Source organism: Eubalaena glacialis, chromosome 2, assembly GCF_028564815.1.
Source record: "Eubalaena glacialis isolate mEubGla1 chromosome 2, mEubGla1.1.hap2.+ XY, whole genome shotgun sequence".
In the NCBI taxonomy this organism is placed as follows: Eukaryota; Metazoa; Chordata; class Mammalia; order Artiodactyla; family Balaenidae; genus Eubalaena; species Eubalaena glacialis.
Window position 1 is genome coordinate 19,255,532 of NC_083717.1, and position 27,820 is coordinate 19,283,351.

Below are 27,820 nucleotides of genomic sequence, written 5' to 3' on the forward strand. Positions count from 1 at the left end.
AAGTCCACTTTATTGGGTTAAAAAATATTTTTATATATAACCATTATTATGAAATGCAGAATTGTCAGGAAAATGTAGGTGGTCATTAAGAATTTGTCAAATAGATTATTCTAGGCTGGATTTGGTGATAGAAGTATCCCTTAATTGATTTTCCCAAAATTAAGATGAGCAGCTAACCCTGAGATCTTTGGCCCAGGAAGGGGTAGGTGAGGAATAGCCTGCTGTCTCAGCTGCAGAATGCTTCTGGAAAGGACGGCGAAGAACTTGCTGGAGGAGATGGACCTGGTAAACAATTTAAAGTAGATAAATATAGATTATCTTACTCAGGACCCTTATTAATTTTCTATATTTCTGAAACAACAAGGTAAATTTTCAATGTGCATGAAAATGTTTAAGCATTTTATGTTTCATTAAAACTTCAACTATAGCTGTTACTTAAAATTTCTATTGTTCCAGAGAAAGTTCCTTAAGTAGTAGTTTTTTGCTAAAACAGGAGAGTGAATATGTACAGCGTCACAAAGAATACATATATTTCCCGATCATTTCTAAATTCCTTCACAGCATTAAGAGAATTATAATTTTCTAAAATATTTATAAAAATAAAAGGATGTCAATGATTTACTCTCTTTCCAAATCAAGGGCATGGATTCCAACTCATACTGCTTCATTTGCAATTTTGTCCCACGGTATAAACTGAGGGATCAACAAACACACCTCTTTCAGCAATAATTCTAGGATCAAAATGTATATTTTCATCCAATTATAAAAATAATTAAGTCATGGGGATGTAATGTACAGCATGGTGACTATAGTTAATAATACTGTATGTATATTTGAAAGTTGCTAAGAGAATAGATCTCAAAAGTCCTGATCATAAGAAAAAAAAAAAATTGTAGCTGTGTATGGTGACAGATGTTAACTAGACTCATTGTGGTGAGCATTTCACAAGATATACAAATATCAAATCATTATGTTGTAGACCTGAAATTAACAAAATGTTATATTTCAACTATACCTCAATTTAAAAAGTATATATAATAAATATTATACCTATCTAATCTCACCTACTAGTTTAAAAGCTCCCTGAATAGATTTTTATACTTCTCCACAGCAACTCACAGAGAGTGAATTCTCAAGAAATGTTTGATGCAGGAATGTAAACACAAGTTGTATGTGTAAAGAGTTATAGGTCTAAAAGTTTAACAAAATCTTTTTCTTTTCCTGCATGAGAATTTAACCCTTAGTTAACTTTCTGGATCTGTTCCCCTGGTAACCTGATAAGGTGGTATATGTATGTCGACTGTATCACCATACAACACGGGTTATGACTGACAAATAGCATTTGGCCTGGGAGAACTGTAAACACCTGATAGAACGCGCTGGACTTTCTTTAGCGTAGGGACTCACGGTATAAGGCAGGTCTCTTGTGGGGATGTTGCAAACTACGCCCATGGAGCTGTTATAAGAGATACTGGTTTCTGTGGAACGTGCAGCTTTTCAGCCAGGGCTGCCCCTGCATCTTCCCAGTGTGGATCATGTCCCCCTGCACCTGAGCTTTACCGCTGTACCTCCCTGCCTGCGTGGATGCTTCAAGAACTCCTGCAAAGGAGGAACCTAATGGTGCCCTGCTGGTAAGCTGTGTTTCTGTCCTGTATCTTTCTGAATCAAGGGGGGCCAAAAGCAGCCTGTAATAGTCTTATGAATCTGAACGTTTACTTGGACCTAGGAAGACACCTCCCTACCCAAGGTGGGCATTGAATCCTTACTCAAATATAATTTTGAGGGACGGGAGAAAACAGGGAGGGAACAAAAGAGAGGGAAGGAAGGTGAAACAAGGCAACAGTAACATCTTATTAAACACTGTTTAGTTTCCCCAGCTTAGACTAATTTATCTAAAGATAAATACTGAGTTAGCTTCCTTCTCTTTGTTTTTCCTTAATACCCTAAAAAGATTACACTTAAAAATATTTTATTTTCTAAAATGAAAACCTAGATTTGTCAGGCTAATTAAACTACTGAAATGTAAAGTTAATGCAAGTTCCAAATTAGAAACAGCAAGAACAGTTTCTCTGTCGTGCCCACTCTGATCAGTTGGTAGTGACTACACAGCATGCTGTGATGAGAAGGATCCTAAGGCTGTGACCCATTTGAGAGAGAAAGGGGGCCACGATCATCAATAATGTCTGTTCCAGTGCAAGACAAAAGAGTGACAGCAAAAATGCTGGGGCTATTCCTCTTCTAAGAAATACACTGTGTGCAATGCATTTTTAAACAATTAATTAGGAAATATTTGAGGCATAGAAGAAGGTATGCAGAATAATATGACAAATACCTGTGTATCCTCCACTCAGCTTCAGAAATAAAATGCTTCCAATATGGTTGAAGCCTTGAATATCCTTCCCTAACTCGAATTTCCTCCTCACTGCAAATCAATCACTGTCCAAAGATGGTATCATCTTTATTCATTTTGTTACTTTTATTATATATGCATATATCCCTAGAGACATGACTTTACACGTTTAAATTAAATTGGGGTGGTAACACATTGTATGTATTCCTTTGCCACTTGCTTGTTTTGCCAAACATTATATGTGAGATTCATCCAAGCTGATGTGTGTAGATCCAGTGCATTCATCGTCACGGATGTCAAGATTTCATTTCATGGACCCAGGTTGCTAGTGCCATAGATGCCTGGTAGAAGCAAAAGCTAATTCCCTCTGGAGAGATGCACCCTCAAATCAGGCTTCACTGGATTTCTGAGATTGAAATCCAAGATCCCTAAACATAAACAATGACTAGCAGAACCAGACCCTCAGACGTTCAAATAATGTAGATATGATATCAAATGAATATTTAAAATTTTAAACACATTAAAGAATAAATTTTGGAATATGAGAAAATGATTCACATTTAAAAAAAAGAGAGACCAGGTAATGAGAAGCTGGGAAGCTGGTGCTGGCAAAGGTATGGTTTAGCATGTCTGCAAACAAAATCAGGGTGTTTAAAGTACGATACATTTAAAATTAATAAAAATAAGCCCAGAAAAGTCAACCAACTTACCTCTGAAAAATCATTCCTTTCTGCTTTTTGCACTGCGGATTCTGCCATCCAGTTCTTCAGCACGTATCTAGGATTAACATCTTAAACAAGAGGGAAAAGTTCATCATGGAACAATAATTACTAAGTCGACACAGGCCATGTGAAATTACCACTGAAATGAGATAACCTTTAAGAACTTTGCCGGAAGGCTCAAATGAGAAGAATGATCAGCATCAGTCAATACTGATTGTTTACAAACAATGTACAGTATTTATTACCTTATGGTACAGGAAAAGCTTTTTTTTCGCATCATGAGCAATATTATGTTTTATTTTTCTTTTCAGTGTTTCATCATTAATTTGGTTTTCACCATATTCAGTTCACTAAGCATTTTATAAAGCTGGGAGAAAGTAGAAGATTCATCCTGTAGCCCAAATGAAGGGAGGAAAAAAGTTGCTGCTTTTAACATCTTCAAACACAGAATTCAGGTCTGACTCAGTAGGACTGCTTAATGCTGATGTTGCCAAGAGCAAATAGGAAAGGTTACATGCAGGCAAAACTCTTTGTAAATTTATATTTTTTATAGTAACCATGCATTTTTTTCATACTAAAAAGTATTATAGGGACTTCCCCGGTGGCACAATGGATGAGAATCCGCCTGCCAATGCAGAGGACATGGGTTCAATGCCTGGTCCAGGAAGATCCCACATGCCGCGGAGCAACCAAGCCCGTGCGCCACAACTACTGAGCCTGCGCTCTAGAGCCCGCGAGCCACAACTACTGAGCCCATGTGCCACAACTACGGAAGCCTGCATGCCTAGAGCTGTGCTCTGCAACAAGAGAAGCCACCGCAATGAGAAGCCCGCGCACCGCCACGAAGAGTAGCCCCTGCTCGCCACAACTAGAGAAAGCCTGTGCACAGCAACGAAAAACCAACACAGCCAAAAATAAATAACATTAAATCTTAAAAAGAAAAGTATTATAATGCACATTCCAGAAATTATGTCTTTATTTGAGATGAGACTTTTCCAAGATAATTTATCAACTAGGTGGAAAGGAGGGATGTTTATCCTCACTGGCCTGAAAGAAATTCCAAGAGGACTCCAGAAATCACTGTTTTGTGATTCTCAACAACATTTTTCTGAGTTACTTGAATGGAGGGAACATACAAATTCCACTTTGACTTGGTTTTAAAGAGCTGCCAAGACGTGACAGATAATCTAAAATACAAGTGCCCTGTGACCCAGTAATTCTACTCTAGGAATGTAGTCTATGGGAACAAATTTAAACATTAAAAAGCATTATTTATATTAAAGAAAACTAGAAACAACTTAAATGCCTATTAATAGGGGACTGGTTAAGTGAAACATTACATACCCTTTCAAAGATATATTATGCAGTCATTAAAAATGTTACATTATAAAGAATGAAGTAGTCAGGGGAAATGTTTATTTTTAGTGAAAAAAAGAAGGATCTAAAATTATACCATAATATGATTACTACTACATTTTCTCCTAATCAATACACAGAGAAAAAGAGAGACTAGAAATGTCAATAAACGCATCGAAAAGTGAATAGCAATTGTGGTTCAGTGATGGGAATCTTTTTTTTCTTTCTACAGGTTTGCATCTTCCAAATTTTAAAGAATTCATGCAGAACTCTTTTAAAATAAAAACACATATACACAATAAATATATATAATCCTTAGACGAAAAGGAAATTGACATGCAAGGGAAACTGTGGAAGCAGTCGACTTAGGCAGAGGGAGAGTGGAGTCACCCAATTAAAAGTTTAACAAACTTGACCAACACTTTATAGAAACCTGGCAACGAAATACTGTTAAAATATGCTGGGACTTGTAGCTGCAAGCAGAAGTACTTTGGATCAAATTATGTGTTGATATATACAAACTACCTGAAATCAGAAAATTGTAGATCTGTTCATAGGATTCTTTGAAGTTATCTAATTCTGTACATTTTTTTTTATCTCGTCTGGAACTTTTTCCCATTGCTCATTGTGGAAATTAAGTTTTCCTTTCCTTGAGACTAACACTGTTCAGCATTTATTATTTCTCTAAAATAATTCAAAGCTGCAGCCTTGAATTCACTAAATGTCTTTCATCTTACCATCTCATCCATCCTGTCATAACCAAACAAATCCAAATCCTAAAGACAGCCACGACATTTTCTTCTCTCAATTTCTTTTTTCTCTTAATTGCTGATATTGTCCATATTGAGCTGGCCTATAAATTCTGTATGATTGCACCAATGAACATAAGTGGCTGGCAGCTAAATCCATGCTGAGCCCCAAAGATTGATTACTCACTTCCTTGTAAAAACTCAGCATGCTTTTATTTCTGCAATAGTGTCCTGAGTCAAGAAGCAGTCTCACCCTCTAACTTAACATGGAATATTAGCATCACTCTTATTTCATCAACATGAATCAGCCGCCCCGATGACACACACTAGCTCTCCACACCAGTCCTAAGTAAGGCAAGAGTACTCCAGGACTTGAGTACTTCTGTCTTAACTTCTTTGATCTTCTTAGAACCCATGTTGCAAAAAGGACTAACTTCCTTTTTTTTCCTTCTCCAAGCCAAGTGTGAAGTCACATGGTAAACTGGAAGCAGTATATAAAGGTGATTTATTTTTAGCACTACCATTTACTAGATGTGTATTATGGCCCAGGCACCGTAACAAGATAACTTACATATATTATTGCTCATCGTTACAACATCCCTGCAGAATATGCCCATTTTATAATAGCTAAGGGCCTTGAAAATTGGAAAGTTAAATATCTTTCATATTATACAGCAAAAAAGTGGCAATATGAGGTTCATCTGTCAGATTCCAAAACTCATGTTCTTTCCACCATAAACCACACCACCTTCCTTGTCTCTCCACCATCTTTTAAGGCCATATTATTTTAACATCAATATGCAAACTTATTGAAAGCAGGGCTATCATAATCAAGTTAAAAGTCATCTGAAATTGGAAAGGCTCATATATGACACTTCAACTCAACTAAAATACACTCATCTAGAGTTTTTGTAGTTAAAAACAAAACAAATCCAGTTCCCTCAAGTAATTACTTCCAGTTTTCCAGGTTTTGAAAACTGGGAGTAATTACTTCCAGTAATTAATTCCTGTTGCTTTTATGTAATAATCCTTAAAGCTGAAAAAAATCAAAAGGATTACCTACTTGTCATTCTTTTTCTTCTTTCAAAATCTGAATCATTCATGTTACTAAAAATGAACAGAACAAAGAACAGAATTAATCACTGTCTCCCCAAATCATATCTTTTTTCCAAAAGGGTGAGAGTTATTTCACAAGACAAATATTGAAAAAAAAATTAAAAATCACATTGAATCAGTGTCTGAAAGGAAGACAGAAAATACTGTTTGATTAAACAATATATAAAATACTACCTTATTTAGTTATTTTAGATAATACCAAAACTTTTATTTTTACCAATTAAAAAAATACTTTTGTCTAAAAAAAAAATCTAAACTCTCTGGCACCTCTCTTTCCTTATCTTAAAACATAGTTTTCTGAAAATAATTTAACTTGTTCTTCATTACTCAGGGTCATCTTTATGAATAGCCCTCCGCTGCCATTAAACTGTGACAGGCTATTTGCTCCTGTGCGTCCTGTGGTTTTCCTGTCTCTCCCTTCAGCCACCACTACCTACAGTTTCTTTACTCTTTCATGTTTGTTGCTTCCGATTCATTGTGACAGTTAAGGAAGCAAAGTAACTTCTGACTATTGTATAAGATGTGACAATTTATAGACGCTGGATGAAAGCCTGGGGAGCTCTCTCTCTCTCCAGAGCTTCCAGGCTTGGGAGACGTGGGCTCAGGACACAGGGGAACGGCATTATCAAAGCTGAGGTGAACAGAAAGGTGCTCTCTGCATGGGTGAGATGTTACCAGACACTCCTCAGCCAGAGCAGACTTCCCAGGAATAAAAAGGAAATGTTGAAAAATGGAAAGGAAGTGAGGAATCTGATGGGTTGACGATGCTAAAGTAATACATTACATGCTTTCTCAAGAAGTGATTAGGTTACCTTACCTCTTCAGTCTCAAAAGGTACTGGGACACCCAGGCAGGAAAGAGTTTGTGCTTTGAGATCATTCTCAGTGCCCAGAATTGCTAGAAGAAAATACAGTAATAGACTGCTTATTAATATTTGTTCACTTTATTTTAACTTCATGTCCCTTAAATTAGGTACTTTAACAATAATTTATAACATCCAGATTTCTCTTAAGGTTCTCTATTTCAAGTAGAAGTAGCACTAAAAAGGAATAATGTTTTCCTTTTCTTTATATAACTTTCAACTCAAATTCTAATTCATGGAGATCCATGTAATGGCATGATTTAAGAGAAATAAAAAATATACACAGTTCTTATAAATAGACATTACATGTGAATACTTACATTATCTAAACCCTTCCTTTAAATAGGGAAAACTCAATATATAATTTACTTTAAAAATTTAATTTGCAACTGTGTTTTATTTAGTTATCTATTAATTCATTTAACATATATTTATGGAATGTCAACTATGTGCTAGGAACTATGTTAGTTGGGAAGGATAAAAAAATAATAAGACATAATTCCTGCTTTTAAAAAGGAAAGTGTGTAAACAAATAAGTCAATGCCATTTTAGAAGTGTTATAGAAATATACATAAAGGCTAAGGGAACACAAATAAGCTATTAGCTCTAGTTAAGAGTTAGGGAGTTAAAAAGGTTTGAAATTCAGAAGACACAGAAATTAACTATTAAAATGATTAAAAGTGTAATGATCTCTCTCAAATTTTCCCAACACTCAGTAATTTAAATATTAACATCTGTCAAGAACTCGTTCAAATCACTTTAACATTACTTTGTCTCAGTTAATGTTAAATGTTAAATCTCACATTAAATGATAATTAGTTCTGATAGTGCATTAATTTTTAAATTATATCAAAGATGCTTATTGGTTAACATTTTGCTGGATTTCTTGCTGAATAGGTAGACATTCTTTTATTCAAATCACTCCTAAAAACGTAATTTATGGCTATTACATACCTGTAAGAACTATACACAGTTTTTATACATAATTTTTTTTAGTTAACACAGAAGTCATGAAATATAATGAAGAAATTGAAATTTTAAAAAATATGGCTAGATTTTCATCTCAAAAATAATAAAAACAATGACTGCAATATAAAAGACTTACACCTTATAAATAGAGCTATGTTTCTAAAAATCTATAATAAGTGGGAGTCTTCTGGTTAATACCCATATTATTCCATAAATGTAGCAGATTAGTATTGAAATAAAAAGGCAACACCTTTCTTAAAACTGAATTAAGAACAGCCATTTTGGTAACAGTTTGGCAGTTTCTTAAAAAATTAAACATAAATTTGCTAAACAATCCAGCAATTCCACTCCTAGTATCTACCCAAGAGAAATGAAAATATGTTCACACAAAAACTGGTACATGAATGTTCATAGTAGTATTTATTCGCAATAGCCAAAAAGTGGGAATGACCCAAATGTCTGTCAACTGGTAACTGGATAAACAAAATGTGGTCCATCCAAACAAGGGAGTAATAAAGTAATAAAGAGGAGATAATAATATTTTAAGACGTACTTAAAAGATCTTAAAAATAATGAGGAAAGAACCACTGATACAGGTTACAACATGGGTGAACCTCAAAAATATGCTAAGCGAAGAAGCCAGACACAAAAGACCACATATCATATGATTCCATTTACAGGGGAGGTCTAGAAAGGGAAAAGAGACAGAAAGTAGACTAGTAGTTGCTTGGGGATGGAAGTGGTAAAAAGGGATTGACTGCAAATGGGCAAAAAGGATCTTTTCAGAGTGATGGAACTGTTCTAAAATTGAATTGTGGCAATAACTGCACAAATCTGTAAATTATTTAAAAATCATTGACTTGTACACTTAAAATGAGTAGAATTTTAGGGTATGTAAATTATGCCTCAACAAATCTGTTAAAGAAAACTGAGTTAAGAAAAAAGCCAAAAGTCACAAATTAATACCTGAGGAATGCTGAGCTCCTGTAACTGGCTTTGAGTGATCTCACTGAGCTGCCGAAATGTCATTGTAAAGTCAGCTTCTGTCTTTTCCATGAGCTAATGAAAATACTTACATTTAGCAACCTCAATTCTTGAAGAATATACGGAATAGTCATTCAAATGTTAATCAGGGAAAAAAGATAAAATGATAAACTCACATGTAAGAGAAATGCAATTAAATCATCATCACCCTTGCTTTTTCCAAGTAATCCCAATTTGGCTTTGAACAATTCTCTAAATCTAAAAGGAGAAATGTCAATTTGATTTGTTATTAAATTTCTCACTGTTTTAAGAAGTGCCCTCAAACCAAGCAGGATGCCTTAATATGTGTTAAAACAAACAACAAACCTCGTGTCGTAAAGAATGGGATACCCCTCAAGAATCTGAGCAGCGCTATAGGGGGAGAAAAGAAAGCACCGTTAAACCTTGATTAAATATTAACATTCTTGGATTACATTTACATGAACAAAGTGAGCTTTCTCATACATTAAATAGCATTCGATTACATACTACTGATTCTGATTTAGTGATTTAATTGTATATCATATCTTAGAGAAAATTGTCAATATAAATTTACTGTCTCAAAGATTTGGATACAGTACAGGTCAAATCAGGTCACTCCTGAAATATTACTATATACAATTAGCTTATAGGATAAATGTTAATATGTCTTTATAATACCAAAAGAGTCATATAAATGGCTTTTTTTGGTGTATTTTATTTTATTTTAAATGTATTTATTTTACTTATTTATTTTGGGCTGCGTTGGGTCTTCATTGCTGCACACCGGCTTTCTCTAGTTGCCACAAGCCGGGGCTACTCTACGTTGCAGTGCGCAGGCTTTTCATTGCGGTGGCTTATCTGTTGCGGAGCACAGGCTCTAGGCGCGTGAGCTTCAGTAGTTGTGGCATGCGGGCTCTAGAGCGCAGGCTCAGTATTTGTGGCACATGGGCTTAGTTGCTCCACGGCATGTGGGATCTTCCCAGACCAGGGCTCAAACCCATGTCCCCTGCATTGGCAGGCGGATTCTTAACCACTGTGCTACCAGGGAAGCCCTGATGTATTTTAAAAATTATCTTAGACCCAAAATAATACATTACAGATACTTCACCCAATACAATAACATTTTATTTGCCTGAATGTATGAAAATAGTGAAATACTTCATAAAAATTTAAAAATTAAAGTTATTAACCTTAAACCCATTTTTAAACAAATTGTCTATTTCTTAACATTCTTAATGTATTTTAAATTATACAGATGCTCAACACACTCTGAAGCTCCACTCCCCTGACCTTCCTGACCTTATCTCCTATGACTCTTCCCCTTGCTTATTCTGCTACAGCTACCCTGACCTTCATGCTGTTCCTTAAACACCCACACACAGTCCTGCCTCAGGGCCTTTGCACAGGCTATTCCCTTGCCTATAGCCCTCTTCCCCCACATACCTCTGTGGCTGCTCCTGTGACTCCTTCAAGCCTCTGCTCAAATCCAGCCCCTGACAAGGCGTGTGAGCTGCAGTAGTGCCCAACCTTATACCAGCCCTCTGGGTGTAAACACTGCTGCTTCTCTTCTGCCTTCCAGATTTTGGCAATTTCTCTTGTGGCCAACCTAACCCGTGACCATACAGGGAAGGGCATTTTTGGACCAGTTTAGCTAAGTTGATACAGTATAAGGCCACTACATGTATATGGCTATATGATTAAGTCCTGGCCAAGGCGAAATAAGGGAAGTGATGTGTACAAATTCTGAAATGAGTCCTTCAATATTGAGGACTTGCCTCTTTTCTTCTCCATGCTCCTACCTAGAATATGGATGTGATAGATGGTCCCATCTCAGACCCTGAGGGCCACAGACAATGGATGGTGGCATAGAAAGCTAAAAGCAGTCTGGGACTCAGACAACTGAGTCCCCATACCAGCCCTGAATTACCAACATAAATTACCATACTTTTATGTGAGAGAAAAATACATGTCCTTCTTGTTCAAGCCACTATTATTTGGGATTTCTGTTACAAGCAACTGAATCCATACTTTATCTAATATCTTACATCTCAATCAGAGTAAAATGAAAATATTAATGGTTATGTAAGATTTCAGAAAGTATATCACCTATATACCCCATGTGAGTCAAATACTTAAGAAAGTAATCAAGGCAGAGACTTCAAGATGTAATTTAAAAAAATAATAAAAACAATGTTAGTAAGCAGTAAAATGACTAGAAATGCGGGGAGGGGAGTGGAGTGTTAAGGGCAAAGACTCAAAATAGAAGAGAGATACTTCAAGGGAAAACCTACCAACAGTCTGAAATTCAAAATATTAAACTATCTTAGCAAAATGTAGCAGTTGGGTAATTAGAGGTAAAACAAAAGCATTCTAAAGGTCTCATTGGGATGGAGGGAAAAACAACGGGCAAATAGCTTAGTGAGGGAAAATACTTGGAAACTTGTTCTCATATAACAGTAGAGAAAGTGGCAGAAAAACAAGATAACTATGAGGGGTGGGGGATGCAGTAGTTTCCAAATCAAAGTTGGGGGTTGGAGAGGAATGGATAAGCTCCTCAAATCATAAAAAGGTAAGGAGAATAGGGGGAAACTAACATGTAAAATAAAACACAATGTAAGACAGAAGGAATAAAATAAATCAATTATTATAATAGATGTGAAAAGCCCACATACATCTATCAAATCAGAAACCATCACATTGAGTTAAAACCTGGCTATGTTTTGTTTACTTTTATAAGAAACATACTTTAAAACAATGTGATAAAGATAAAAAAAAAAGTGAGATTCAAGACAAATACAATAAAAGTAAGCATGTATATTAATATCAGATAAGTTGAAATTGAGAGCTAAAAGTATTAATCAGGATAAAGGGGGGGTCACTGTATTAGGATAAAAGGCACATTTTCTGAAGGAAATATAAGAAAAAAATCAGTATGTACCAATAACGGCATATTGCACAAATTCAAAACAATTAGAAAAAATTGCTTGCTAAAAATACAATTAAAGTGGGAGATTTTAATGCACATCTCTTATGAATCAAACTTATCTAACAGATAAAAAAATAAACAGAATTATAAAAGACTTGAATAATATACTCAATACACTCAATTTGATATATTAAAATGTTTGTGCACATTTTTTGTATGATCATGAAATATGTACAAAAATTTATTATGTTGGACCATAAAGAAACTGTAACACATTTTGACTAGATTTTACCAAACACGTTCTTTGGTCATAAAAATATGGACAAAATAAGCCCAACTACTTAGAAATTCAGAAACACAGTGATAAATAACCCTTGGATCAAAGAAGAAATACACCATGGTTTCACAGCACCTAAAAAGCAATAAATAGGAAAACACTTTATCCTGATAACTATGGAAAAAAGCCAAAATGGTACCCCCCCAAAAAAAATAGATATACACACATATATACAGTTTGAAAGCCTTTGTTATTAAAGATTAAATAGTATGGTTTTTAAAATGTTATTTCTTGCTTTTCAAAAAATGATCATTATACAAATATATTTTCACACAGATTTAATTAGTAGATTTAGGATTTACTCACAGTTGCTTTTGCCTAGGATCCAGTAATGGGTTTAGAGCTTGTAACAACTTGTTTAAGTTAAACATTCCAATATTAGCCTGATTTCCTATTTTATATCTTCTTTCATCATCAGATGTGTTTGGTACAAAATCTGTTTAGAGCAAAAATACTATTGCTTTACAGTGGGGATAATTATATTCGAGCAAAAATACTATTGCTTTACAGTGGGGATAATTATAATAGATAGTTTCTTCATTTTAAAAAAAATTATTTACTTATTTATTTATTTGGCCATGCCACGTGGCATACGGGATCTTAGTTCCCCGACCAGGGAGTAAACCCATGCCCCTTGCATTGGAAGCGCAGAGTTTTAACCACTGGACCAGCAGGGAAGTCCCTCTTTCTTCATTTTTAAGTTTATATTTAAACTTAATAAATTTATATATATTAGATAAAAATCTTTCTGACATTAAACGTTTAACTTCAAAGTAATGTAAATACTTAATACCCATGCACATGAAAATCTTTTAAAATATGAATATTTGCCTAATAGAGGAATACATTTCTAACCTACAAGAATTTCCAGCTTATCACACATGTACTTCAAACTCCAACTTGATAGCATGTCCCCCACAAAGCCTGCTCTGATCCTTTTACAGATTAGTAAAGCGGGAGGTTAAGTTACTCATCCAAGGGCACAGATTAAGTATCAGATGCCAGAACTCAGACCCATGTCTGTCTGACAACACATTCCCTTCCTCCCGTCATGTCATCTTCTCTAATATGTCATTTTTTGAGGGCAGAGACCGCAAAGGACTCAATACTGTATCCCTGTGGCACCTGGAAGATTGAGTAGCACATAAAACAACCGTTTTATGAATGAACCCAATTCTTTCTACCACCCCACTACTGAGTTAGCTATAATGGTTTATCTAAAATAAACCAGTGATAATTTTCTTAGTGAAATAAGGAATATACATATAAATCATACATACCTGGATTATAGGCCTCCATAAAACCAAATGGACCATAGTCAATTGTAATGGATAACAAACTGAAGTTATCAGTATTACAAACACCTAAAACAACAACAACAAAAGATGCCAAAAACATGACAATAAAATAATAAAGCAGTTTTAACTGTATAAAATTTATACAGAATAGGAAAGGTCATGAAAATGCATTTGTTGTAGAAATGAAACAAAATTAAATTATCAATTGAAAGTTTAACTGGTGAAGTCAAATAGCTTAATATATATTAAAACTGTATTTTAAAATTAAATTTAGCCTTTTGTTGTACACTTCCTCCGCAACCAAAGATGTCAAATACTACAGGAACAAAAGGCCCAAGAAATGAAAGCTCCTCTCATTTATCCTGAATTTCTAGCATTTATTTAAAAAAATATGTTATTTGGAATGGAATTGAGACTACTAAAGAAACAACATTAATTAATTTTCAAAGGTTGTGAGAGGGGGAAAAGGTAAAAATATGGATATGTACCCCATAACAGTCCTTAGCTGCAGACCACCAGCAGTGTGGGGAGGGAGTGTGACCTCCTAGGTGGGGGAGTGGGTCATGGATGGGGGCGGAGTGTGAGGCAGGAGAGAGGCAGGGAATGCATACACCAGCCCAATATAGGATAGCTGGGCATGGAGGCAACAGTGTCCAGTGTAGACAGTTTCAACCTTTTTTAGAGCAGGATGACCCTGCTTATCAAAATGTTCAGTGTATATACAGACTCGAATCCAGCCCGTCCACTTTCAGGAGTTTATCCTCAGAAACTCACCTTCGAGAATGTAAAGATATAACTGCACGGTGGTCACTGCAGCACAGTTCATAATAGCAAAACCTCTGAAACACCTCCCTGCTCACCACCCCACCCGCCCCAGTGAGACCCAGAGAGGATGTAATTAAAGCAGATTTCAAGAAGTTTTACAATGTGGGATCCCCCTTTGGCATTTATCTAGAGACCTTAGTACATATGTGACTTGCTTTTATTTTAAGACAGTTATTCTTAGTTCAGGCAGATATTCCTTCCAGTGTAACCCCACACAGTGAATGGCTTCAGACACACACAAGCCAGCCCTACTGTTTTTGTAGGGGATATATGAATACCATCGAAAAAAAGTCTAGAAGAATTGAGATAAAATGGTTAATAATGATTATCCTGGAGAACAGAACTCACATGCACTTCTGTATATTTTAAATTCTTTACCATAAGCATGTAGTGCTTTTATGATGTATGGTTTTTTGTTTTTTTTTTTTTTTTTAAATTTATTTAATTAATTAATTTATTTATTTTTGGCTGTGTTGGGTCTTCGTTTCTGTGCGAGGGCTTTCTCTAGTTGCGGCAAACGGGGGCCACTATTCATCGCGGTGCGCGGGCCTCTCACTATCGCGGCCTCTCTTGTTGCGGAGCACAGGCTCCAGACGCGCAGGCTCAGTAGTTGCGGCTCACGGGCCTAGTTGCTCCGCGGCATGTGGGATCTTCCCAGACCAGGGCTCGAACCCGTGTCCCCTGCATTGGCAGGTGGATTCTCAACCACCGCGCCACCAGGGAAGCCCAATGCATGGTTTTTTAAAAAGCTTTTAAAAGACCTAATATAATATATACTCACGAGGTTAAAAAGCTTTACAGGTAACAACATCAACAAGTCGAGGATGCTTATTCTATTTTGTGTATCTGTTCCGTTCAAAATCATTTTAAACATGAGAAAATTGTTTTTCTCTTGCTAAAAATAAATTCATATATTATAAATGTTATTCCTGCTCATTGGCAGGAATATTTTGAAATACACAAAAAAGAAGTCTTCTGCTTCAACAAATTAATTCTACTTTCTCATCAGAAGCATGAAATGTCAGTAGATAACTTACCATGAGCAAAACCAACAGACATCCACAAGGCAATAAGCTGTGCCGTCTCAGACACCACAGTAGAAAAAAAATCCTAAAATAAAATTTAGAAAATTTTCAGATTTTTCAGTAACATATGTTCTTTTAGGATCTTCCGATTTCCAGCATGAAAAGGTGTTCTCAAAGGTGGGCCAAAAGATGACTAAAGAGATGGAAAGTAGTACATGTAAGAAAACAACAGAAGAACACAGAGTTATTGATCCAGAAATAATATATATAAGGCTCAGGCATAGTATTATGACCAGGTTTTCTTCATGTACAATAAGAAAAGGAAAAACATTAGAATTCAGCACAGGGAGTTAATGTAAGCAAAATGCGTTATTAAATTTTGAAATGAGTCACCAAGAAAAATAATGGAATTTCCTTCTCTGTGGCTGTTAAAAGAAAGAAAAAGTTAATGAAGATCAAAAACTTTCCACAGGAATGGAAAATCACATTTGCCTATTATGTATGTATTTATTTTAGAACTACTACTATATAAATACCTGTATATCCAACATGTGAGAAAACAATGTATGTGACCAAGTTACAAATGCTGCTCAAAAAATAATGTATATAGTCAGGATGTAGTCGCACCTGTTCTCTTTTTCTAGATACCTTTCAAACAGAACAACTTCCTTATCTATGTCTTGTTTACGAGGTGGTTCACTGTCTCTTTCTTTAACAAAATGTTCAAAATGCTCTACATTTCCTTTTTTAACTTTAGTTTTTTAAGTGCTAAGTTGTAACCACTAATGGTGGCCAGCCAATGATAGAAAACAGAGTATTGTCCTTTCTTTTAAAAAACTTACCAAATATCTGTTAGGTTCCTTGACATCTACTGAGGGGAAGTGTTCCTGTATGATGAAGTCTAATAACATCCTAGAGATAAAGGGGAGATAGCATCAGTGTTCCTCAGAATACAGTATTGAGTATCCAATCATCTCAATCCACTCCTGACATTCATGAATTCATTAGATGCATGCTTACAATTTTAAAAAGTAAAATAAGATTTTACTCCCAAAATAGCCATAGAGAAATATTTCCTCAATACCAATCACAACCGGAAATATGTTTCTAAGATCATATTAGATGCCATCTTATTATGCTACAAATTCAGATTAGTTCAATAAACATCCATTGAGAACCTCCAAGTGCTAGGAAAAAGAATGACAAGACCCAAACCCAGACATTAAAGAGCACACAGTCTATTAGGGGAGAAGAACATCTGAAGAAATAATGACATTACCGTATAATACATGCAATAATAGAAATATAGAATAAGTATAAAGATAACAGAGCAGGGAATGATTATTTATGTGTGGAAGGTCAGGTAAGGTTTCACAAATAAGGTGTCAAATAAATTGGCCAAGGTTTGAAGTTAAAAATATTTAAGCTGTATATGTATCCTATGTTTAATTCCCTGTTTTAACTGACTACTCTAGTGAGTCGAGTAACTATTGATACTAGTGTTTATTGCATTGGATAAGAGAGAATCCTGAAAATAACTGGGGGTTGTAGATATGACTTGGGAATTATTAAAGTCCAATAGGAGTGAGTTTGTTTAGAGTGGATTAGAGAATTGTTTCAGGCACTTGGGAAACAAAAAGGAATACATACATAGTCACGTTAGCCAGTCCAGTCATTTTAAGGATAAAGTGCTCACCAATATACATCAACTGTCATAGAGATAAGTGAAATATAACTGAACTATGACCACCAGATAGAACAATTTCAGTGACATAGTGAATCTGAGCAGAAGTGACCCAAAAAAACAAATGAGAAGTGAAAATGCCCAGTGAGAGGAGACCTCTCTCTCAACAAGCTGGGATGACCCTGAGTTCAGTAAACATTTGCTAAAAAGACTCAGAGAATGGTCATGACGATGGTGATGATTTCTCTGCTCTGCGCGTTCACTTCCCTTTCCCCATTCTCTCCGTGGACCAGGTATCTGGATTTACTAAGCTGATACCTACAGTGTAGGATTCATATTCCAAATGATTCTGGTTTGTCTAAGAGAATTTTTTTCTTATATATTCTAATGGCTTTTTAGAACTGTATGCTCTGAACAAATGGAAACAGAATTCCTCTTAAAGGAGTAAATTTTTTTTTAAATTTGTTTATTTATTTATTTTTGACTGCATTGGGACTTCGTTGCTGAGCGCCGGTTTTCTCTAGTTGCGGTGAGCAGGGGCTGCTCTGTTGTGGTGTGCACGCTTCTCACTGCGGTGGCTTTTCTTGTTGCGGAACATGGGCTCTAGGCACGTGGGCCTCAGTAGTTGTGGTACGCGGGCTCAGTAGTTGTGACTCGCAGGCTCTAGAGCACAGGCTCAGTAGTTGTGGCGCACGGGCTTAGTTGCTCTGTGGCATGTGGGATCTTCCCGGACCAGGGCTCAAACCCGTGTCCGCTGCATTGGCTGGCGGATTCTTAACCACTGCGCCACCAGGGAAGTCCGGAGTAAATGTTTTTGTTTGAAGAAACATCCTGCTAAGTTGGCTTGAGGAAGACGAATTTTGTGAGTGCAGATTCCACAGGCACCAAGGCATCAGAGTTTGGTGGAAGCTATACTGCATGACACAAGGGGAAGAGCTTTTGCTCTTTTGAAGGAACCATTCATCTGTCTTCCCTGAAGAAATCTTCAGTAAGATTTGTTCTTAAAGGCTTTGTGCAATTTCAGTCTGTTCTTTGTTTGCTTTTGTCCTGTTGAAGGGACTGAGCTTCATGTCTGGGTCAACCCAGTATGAAACAGGCATCACACACATGTCAAAACCAGAGTCCAGGAAAGAAGACGTATGAGACAGAGGACGCATCCTGGGAATCCCAGAACTTGGAAGGGAATTGCAGAATTGGGGAGTTTGAGTCACTTCCACCCAGGTGTCTGGGTAGCACAGAGGCCCTCAGTTCCAACTGGGTTTCACACTAGATAAAAGCATTCCTTGAGAAAAGGGTCTACTGGGTCTAAACCCTTCTTTTTCAGCCTCATAGAAACCCACACGATGTTAGGCACACAGCAAGTGTTGAAAATATCTATTAATTGAAAGTTTGGGTTTTACTTACAAGAAAACCAAAAATATTTTAACTTCACAGCACATAAATAAGAATTTCTTTCAATTGTCTTCTACCACTGAAAAAAATGGTTTTCTAACCTTAGTAAATCCAATTCACCATAATGAGCCAAAATTTCTAACGATCCAATTCTAAACCATGATTTTGCAACACGCAGCACTACTGCACCTGAAAAAGAAACATTTATTTTAGCATAAAGTATTTTAAACTATGCAAACACAGCATAATACGCTTTTCTTTAAAATGAAATTACTTTAATAAAAAAGAATATAGTGATTGGATTTATCAGAAAAACAATTAATTTACATCCTAAAAAGGGTCAAGGATTTTTCTGTCTTTCTTTACGCCTGAATCAGTTAGAATGTGAGGAACCACGACACCTTCAGAAATACTGAGGCCCCAACCTAGTGAAATGCTACTTGGTTAAACTGTTAGGCTCCCACTGTCTCCTCAGTTGTGACCTTTTCCCTGTACCTCACCCTGAAATATAGAATTAGTGGAATATTTCTATGGCACAGTCCCTGTACATGACTTCCATTTGTGTAACTAATTGGAAATTAACTTCAATTTTAAAAATTTGCATATGTTCTAACTTATGAATATGCTGAAGAAATACAGTGAATCTCTGCATTTTGTGTTTGTGTTTGTAGCCTTCTATTTCCACCTTCCGTTCTGATCGTAGACATTAGTAATACAATTAGTAAATGAATTCATGCTTTTTTCTTATAAGGAATGCTGTACTGACATGTGTTTCCATGTCAAGGTGAGGTCTATCCCAGATGACAAAGCTGCTGCTCTGCTGGTGCTGTCCTTCAATGAAACACCATACTCGCTGCTACCTCTGGGCCTTTGTGCACTTCTCCCTGCCTCACCCCCTCTTCTCCCCATACTGAAATCCTTGCTAACTTTCTAATCTTGTGCTCAAGGTCACTTCCCACTTCCTCCATAAAGCTAACTGGATTGCCCTTTTCCTAACCTCAGATTATTTATTATTCATTTGCTCCATGTGTTTAGTGTCTACGAAGACTGAGTTTCTTAAGACCACGGTATATACTTATCACTCCTGGACCCCCCGAGATGAGTCCAGTGGTATGCACAGAAAAGGACTAATTAGTATTTTCTGGGTTGACTAAGTTATCCATATAGTCAGGACTCATTCATGCTAGTAATCTGAATATTTATTTTCATGTGGTTTTTTTTTTTTTAGCAATAAAAATACATTCACTTAGAAAAAAATATAAGAGCTCAATAGATGATTCTGAATGTTTACTTTATGAATAGCCATTGAATCACTGAATGTCAATCCTGAAAGACATAGACGGTGTCATCTCATCTAACCCCTCATTTTAGTTGGAGAAACAGGGGAAAAATGTGACTTGCCCAAAGTCACAAATCAATTCCCACAGAGCCGGTTAGAGGTTTCACATATTCTTTTTGCCTGTCCAGCTCTTTTCCTACAGTGGCTGCTGGGCAACTATTAGGGAAAAGCACAATCAAAATATCTGTATATGACTTAGATGTGGAAATTCTATGAATGGCCTAAAAAGGAGAAATACTTGAGATAATTTCAAACCGTTAAGTTTGGTTTCCGAACCATCTAATTCAAAATTCAGATTAACAGGGAATTCCCTGGTGGTCCAGGTCCTGGTCGGGATTGAACCCACAAGCTGTGAGGCGCGGCCAAAAAAAAATTCAGATTAACAATATATACGTCATAGACATAAAAGTAGTGTTGTGCCCATCATATTAACAGTCTGTGATTGGAATCTCATTTCCAATCACCATAAACAAAAAGACCTAAATAGCTGTTAAAGCCCCATGTGCAGTAATAGTATGCATTTTATCCAGATAATATTAAAGAGGAGAGAGAGAGATGCCTTAAAGATAAATAATCTTTAATTCCTTTAAACATGAATACTCTAGGGGGATTATTACGAAAACCTTATCAAAACATATTTTTCCCAAAGTATGAAGAACATAAAATGTTCTCTTGGTGAATCACTATAAACATCAGTAAAAACGCTGGCCCGTAACACAGTGATGTCCAAGGGGCCCAATAAAGCATGTAGGGCTGTCAGCGGTTCTCAATAGCTCTGCATTTTGAGTAGTTAAACATGTTTATTATTGACTTTCAGGTCTCCTGCCTCTCCAGAGATTCAGGGTCAAGTTTCTCTCGCTCTTCCTTTTTCACTGCTCTATGGCACTTTCTCATCCCCTTTCTAATTTATTTCTGACCTACTAAAAGCTGAAGGAAAAGTTAACCAAACTTATTGGAAGTAAACATGAAGTAAGAGCAATCAGGATCTGAGGTAAGGTCTGAGGGGGTCTCCTAGGAAGGAAGTATATGAATGTTCATGCACTGGCTTTATAATGTTTTGCTGGCTGTTCATAAACTTCCCAGGTTAACTTCCCAGAAGTTTGTTGTTAGAAAAGGATGGATTAGTGATGTAAGGGTGTGGGAAAGGATATTCTATTATAATATCATAACACTGAAATTACATCATGAAGATCCACAGGTCATGCTTTAAGAATACTGCAAAGATGCCCAATTTCTGTTGTTCCAGAAGAATTTAGTCTAATTTTATGTAAATGTTCTAAGAACTGTTATTACCTCGTTCTTTCACAGCGTTTCCATTGTAGAACTGATCTCTCCATACTGCATCATCACTTACAACCAGACTGAGAGGTAAGAGAATCAAACAAAGTTATATTGTACTTTAACTGCTAGCAAGCTATCAAGAAGTAACTAAAACTATAAGAAACGATGAGAAATCATGCTATTGGGGGTTTATCTGCTCACTTGATTGACACATTTCTGGAGATAACATGATGCAGTCCTGAAAGTTAGCTTCAAGGGAAGTGGAATTACCTTGCAGCTCTGCTAGTGGGAATTCTGAGATAGTGCATAGCCTCACTACACAAAAATTCTCTCACGGAGGAACGAAGCACAGCTCTGCCGTCGCCATTTCTATGGGTAATATGATAAAAAAGATTTTCAGTTATAATTAAGATAACATCAATTTTTACTTAGATGACTAAAAAAAAAAAAAAAAGAAGTACCGGGAGTATGGGGTCTTTCCTGAGCCTTTTAATTGGAGCTCCCACTTTTCACCCTGCCTTTAAAAAAGAAAACCTAAATATTAGCAGATTTGTGTTAATATTTAGCAGAAAAGCTATTATACAAGAAAACATGTAGTACCTGTTCATGTAAATTCCAATAAGATGGGCTCTTCCATCCCCGAGCTGATCTGCCCATATCCCAAACTAAAAGGGAAAATTATTCATGTTTATTAACCTTTAAAGCTTTTATTGTAATTTATAATCAAAGTTACTTTGTCAAAATTGAAAATGGAATAGTGCATTTTTAAGATTATAACAATCAACAACCTGAATAAAGGTGAAAATAAAATTCAATCCATAAGACGTAACTGAAATTCATTTAAAAAACATAAATTTAAGACATATAATTAATTTCTTTATCATCTTATAGCTGAGCTCAAGCTTGTTAGGTGTAGAATACTGAGAACTGATCTATTTAACTCCAGAATAGGAACTAGGAATGATTTATTAGTAGAAGATTTGCCTATACTATACGTATACAATATAAAATCAGGAGCGTACTGTACCTGAAAAAATTGCTTTTGAATGTACATGATTAACTGTTTCCAAACTTTTCTGTTAAAATTTGTTTGTGGTTGTTCAGCTCCCAGCTGTGCCACTTACTAGCTGTGGAAATTTGAGTTACTTAATCTCACTGAGACTGACCTTTCACTTCTGTAAAATGGGAAAACCCTTGCCAGATTGTTGTAAGAATGTATGTTAATATATGCAAAATGCCTTGCACTGTGTCCAACACACCCAAGTGCTCAAAAGATGGTAATTATTATTATTGCCAACAATTACTTGCTAAGTTAAACATCACTCTATTCTCTTAAATTAATCAATTAATCTTTAACTCACAAGAAAGTCACAGCAATTTCAACAATTGGTTCTGTGTTTCCTCTCTTTTTTAAATCAGATTCCACACATTGAACTTGCTTCAACATCTTGCTGTATTTCTAGAAGGTGCCTTCTTAATTGCTTCAGCATGTATAACATCCCCAATTAATCCTGACTTAATTTCTAGCAGTTCTAAAAATGTTCTACAGCTATCCTGGCAAAATTATATTCTATTTGTCCTTCTGAGGCTTTTATATTGACTCATTGTGCTGCCTGACTTTGCCTAAATCTCTTGCCAAAACTCCACTGAATGAGTTCTCTAGCAATAATTCACAGAAATGTTATATTGTGCTGCCCCAGTTTTCTCAATTCCATTAGAGAAACTTATGCCCTAGTTTTATCACAAGAAATCACATCAGCTAATCTGACATATTCTTCTAGAAACATCTTCTTGAAGTCTCAATACACTAATATTAGAAATTATTGCAAAATAACTTCTTCAATAGGATAGCATTTCTGCCAGCTGTTTATATTTGCATAAGGAAGTGATATTGGTGCTACTCTTACCTGGTGGCCCCCATATCTGTGAGCCAATGGAATGGATCCAAGTACTATCTTTTCGCCACTTACAAGCTGGATAAAATCATCTGTTTCTGAGACAGATAAATCAAGGTCCAAAATATCTTCTAGCACTTGCTGAGGCAGGAAAAGAAAAATCTTCTTACAAACTTAAGTAATCCTTTAATAGTTTTTGAGAAAATAAACTTTATGGAAAAAAGAAAATTAAAAGAATAAACTTCTTCCAAAATTACATGAATATTTTCTCAGAAGAGATGTACCATACTTTCTCAGATTATTTATGCTACTTGGGAAAATTAGGTCTATTAGATAGTTCTAAAATTTTTATGGCTTTCTTATTATGCATGGTAAAATAATATTCTTCCTAGTACATACTCTTTAAAGGAACTAGAAAAAAGTAAATGTCCTATTGTTATCCCAAATTCATCTATATCATGAGAGAATAATTTAGAATTTGTTATTGGAGCCCCTTTCTAAGAATTTAACTCATTTACCCCTTTTTTCCACAAAAGTGTGTTTTCCTTGTAAGATAACTTTAAAATGAAACTGAGTACTAGGCTCCAGGAATAAGTATCAAAAAGTGACTTCTAAGAATGACATTCTCCAAGTTATAAATTTTAAACACAAAGATAATCATTTATCAATAGATTAACAATTTAACTCTGAAAAAAATATTACTAGTTTTTTAGACAAAAGTTATAGTGAGTTAAGCGTTGTGAAAAAGTAAAGCCTAACCTTTGAAACTGCTACAAGATGTACTCTTGATTTGAAAGGAGTGGGGAAGGCAATTGAAAAAACACAGTTTTTCACTTTACGCACATAATTTTCTTTAACAGGATCAATTGGCAACACAGCTGATTAAAAAAAAAAACAACAACCCTTCTTAATGTTCTCATTTGTTGCATATACAGCATTAATAGTCCTTAGAAAGCCTACAGTTCTTTAAGAAAATCAACTTAAACTACTATTTTGTTCATACTTTGTTATTTAAAGACTTATTTTCAACCGTATCTAGTCAATATTCATATATTACAGTATATTAAACTGTCCAAGAAGATGGGAGATGAAAAAAGTTTAAAACAAGACACATACCCTGTCTTCAAAGATTTTCACTTATGGGAGACCAATAGCATGTGCAATGTATTTATAAATAAGAATATATGAATAAAATGAGGTGAGCTGCATTACAGTATCAGAATTACAGTACTGGCCAATCCAGTAGATCCACCCAAAAAATATTTGGCACTTAATCACATTCTTTCTGCCCTTCAGAAAAAATCATAATTAATTGAAGGAAACAGATACATACATAAATAACTCTAAACCAGGCAACAGATGTTTTACTAAATGTACAAAACTGCTTCCAATCCCATCAGAAACTTAAAAACATTTGATACATGCCTGTTCACAGGGCTAGAATTCTAAAAATTGCCTCTAAAGAGATAAACTATATTTCATGAAGTCCATGCACTAAAGCCCATGTACTTTATTTAAAAAGCTGTAGAGAAAAAAAGAGAGTTTTAGGCATGCTTTAGATACTCAGAAAATGTTTACTTTTAAGTATAATTCTTAAAATCTTAATGTTTTCCTAATCCAAACAAATTAAAACAAAAAATAGAAGAGGATAGGTGTATTACTAAAACAAGGGACACAAAAACCTATGTTTCTGGATAGAGATATTATCAGGATGTCACTGTCACCAAATTATTTACTAAACATAATGGAAATCCAATCAAAAATCGTAGTAGGATTTTTTTTTTGAAGAAACAAAGTGTAAATCTGAGAAAATACTTTTTTTAATAACAGAAATGGGAGCTTCCTTATCATTTTAAAAATTGTAAAAATAACTAAAAATATTGCTATCCCCAAAATAGATGCAAAAATCAATGGGACTCCATAAAAAGCACAGAAACAGTCCAAAGTAATGTAAGAATTCCCTATATAATGAAAACAATATTTTGAATCAGTGGAGAAAGGTGGCATCAGGTCAATTTGTTCAATTGTTTGGAATAACTTCTATTTATTCCACCCAAGCCTAGGTGAACTAAATGTCAGTTATAATAATAGAAACAAGAGAATTCTTATATCTTCTCCATATGAGTAAAAAACAGGCAAATGTGGGTCAGATTTAGCTCCTTACACTTTCCCCTAAGTACAGGGTGAATAAGGCAGCATCATGGGGGAACAAATGGGTAGTCAACCAAAAAACAGATTTTAGTATCCATCAAGAAAACCTGACTATGATTAGGAGTAGATGATCCAATAGTGTATTTTCTTCTCTTTTAGGAGAGCCTCTGTGTGGAAATAGACTAAATTATATAATTAATGCATTATCTTTTATGATGCTCTAGTAGAGCATGGGCAGTATATAATGTTTCACTAATACTTATTTTTTTGTACTGACTGACTCACATTTTGGCAAGGTAGCTGATCAGCTAACACCTGTGATCACTGGCCATGGAACAAAAAAAGACTAATTGCTTCAGAGGTACCCAATCCTCACCCTTGTTACATTTAGCAAACTAATCAGTCATAGACTAAGACCCCAGAGAAAATTCCAAATGCATGTTAACCCTTTATCTCAACATTTCAGAGAAATCGGTAATAGAAATAAGGGTATTATTTCAATTCTTCAGAATTCAGTTTGGTCTAAGAATATGAAATGCACAAAAATTGCTAACCTTTCAGTGCAACTCTTCTCTCAATAAATGTTCTTACCAGAGTTACATTGATAATTCATTTCTCAGTTATCTAGTAACATCAGGATGAGATGTTTCTATGCAGTACTATGAAACAATATATGGTTATATTTTGTATATAATCTCTCCTTGGCTGTAAAACCTGGTCCTACCTAATGTTTCCAACAGTATCATCGTTATGGAAATAAAATGTCTTCGAGTGTAGCCAATTCTCCAATATCAAAAAAACTTTGAAAATGTTTCAACTGTACACTTATTCCATTTTTATCAGTGTTACCAGTTGTTTCATTTGTATAAGTGCAGTCTAAAAGGCCCAGCCATTTCTAGACTGTGCACAAGATGAGTCTGTTGGCAATTACTTGCACAGCTTAGACAATGTTTTAACTTTCTAGACTCATGCTTTGCCTAATTGGGTCAAAGGAACTACTTTGTATTCTGCATGTCCTGTTGGTGGGTTATTGTTCATGGGAAGTTTAGCTATACTATAATCGTGGAGGCCTTCACAAATTTTATCTGCCTTCCCTACTTAGCCTTGCCAAATTACATCCTTTTAAGAGCCAGGTTATTGTTTTAATCTGGGTAAACAATTTCTAAATGAAAATGGCATAACAGAATTGTGTAGTGCTCTATCTACCAACTATGTGAGCTTGGGCAAGACACTTAATTCCTCTATATCTGTTTCTCTACCTATAAAAAAAAGGGCAAATGAAAATATTCTAAGTCACAGGATTGTTGCAAGTACAAGTGTTTACTGCAACACTCTATTTTGGCCAACTCCACCTGTGGATATTTCTTAATACATAAACCTAGATCAAGATAAGCCACAGGTGCATATTAACAACCTTAATTTGTAAAGCACCTGACATCTTTTATATACTATTCTTCAAAATTGGGGGAAAAAAACCTCAATAAAACTGACATTAAAAAAAAATTATTATATGCTTTTATTCAGCTAAAAAATTTTGAAGATAAATGTAAAAATGTGCTCAGCTATACGGGTACTTGCATTCTTTAATGCAAAATGCATGAGTCAGAAGAACAAGAAAAAATATCAGAGAATCACAGTTGCCTGTTTGCTGGTCTATTTTCTCATAAGAGTGAATTTTTTGAGGACAGAGTTAAGTTTCTTCTATTTCTGAATCCCCAGTGCTTACACTTTCTCTGATAGGCTTTGTGCGTTTGTACGCCATGTACTGAATGATTAATTATATCACGACTTCTGTTATAAAGACACCCTCTCATTACCATGAGAAGAGTAGATCTGGCCACAGAATTAAGGAAAGGTCTTTCTAACCATTATCGGGCATTAATCCTGTCCATATTCCCTGGGCTGGTTACAAGTAGGTTCAACATTACCACGTATTAAACAACTTCGCACAGCTCAGTACACCCACGAGCGGGACTCACATATCCAGATGTGAGCAAGATTGCCAAACTAGGCCACAATATACCTATAAGGTTTTCAGAGGAGAGCGTCCAAAAGTCGAGAGACGAGGCTAATCTAACTTCTCTTTCACAATAGCCCTGCTCGGGGTTCGACTTGTTACTGTAAAGACGCAAAAGGCTGGCACTTCCTTCAAGGCCAGGTCGCCATAAGGAGCAGACGACGGCGTGGCAGGTAACACCCAAGAGAAGCAGCCGCGGAAACTGGAGCCTCCGGATTAAGCAGCAAAACGGGAACCCGCTGCTTCGCGTCCTACTTCTGCCTAAATACGCAGAAGGAAAGTTCGTGATTGTTCGTCGGGCGCCCTGTGGCATTTCTAGATGACAGCCGGTCTTCCAGGGGTGCATTTTTGCGGAGACTGCTGGAGGCACCGGCTGGGCGGGGTCAGGGGAGGCCGCGCCCCAGGAGGAAGATCACGCTGGTTTCTCCCGAGCCAGCGGGCGGGGTTACGAGGGAGTCCAGCCACCCCACCGCCGCTCAGCCCTCTGCGGCCGCTCCTCTACCTCCCGGGCGGGAAGCGCC

At 35.9% G+C, this 27,820-nt stretch overlaps 1 protein-coding gene across 1 annotated transcript; it reads right to left on the reverse strand.

Annotated features, from left to right (window-relative positions):
- LOC133084844 (protein adenylyltransferase SelO-like) lies at window positions 1-27,795 on the reverse strand. Its single transcript, XM_061181618.1, has 19 exons — window positions 27,306-27,795; window positions 23,891-24,009; window positions 23,144-23,272; window positions 21,837-21,901; window positions 21,698-21,754; window positions 21,507-21,605; window positions 21,249-21,316; window positions 18,718-18,805; window positions 16,383-16,452; window positions 15,553-15,625; window positions 13,673-13,756; window positions 12,699-12,828; window positions 9,475-9,519; window positions 9,285-9,366; window positions 9,091-9,183; window positions 7,111-7,190; window positions 6,241-6,284; window positions 3,061-3,140; window positions 1-282 (listed from the first exon to the last, which is right to left on the reverse strand). Exons 1-19 carry the CDS (start codon window positions 27,643-27,645, stop codon window positions 160-162), a joined length of 1,869 nt encoding a protein of 622 aa, XP_061037601.1. The 5' UTR covers window positions 27,646-27,795; the 3' UTR covers window positions 1-159.
- Window positions 27,796-27,820: the final 25 nt, after the last annotated feature.

Excerpts from the sequence above, each read along its gene's own strand:
- LOC133084844 (XM_061181618.1), bottom strand. The coding sequence starts at position 27,645 with ATGCACCCCTGGAAGACCGGCTGTCATCTAGAAATGCCACAGGGCGCC. Across the intron at positions 6,285-7,110 it reads TACCTTTTGAGACTGAAGAG|TAACATGAATGATTCAGATT; the intron begins GTAAGGTAACCT and ends GTTCATTTTTAG. Across the intron at positions 283-3,060 it reads AAAGGAATGATTTTTCAGAG|GTCCATCTCCTCCAGCAAGT; the intron begins GTAAGTTGGTTG and ends ATTGTTTACCAG.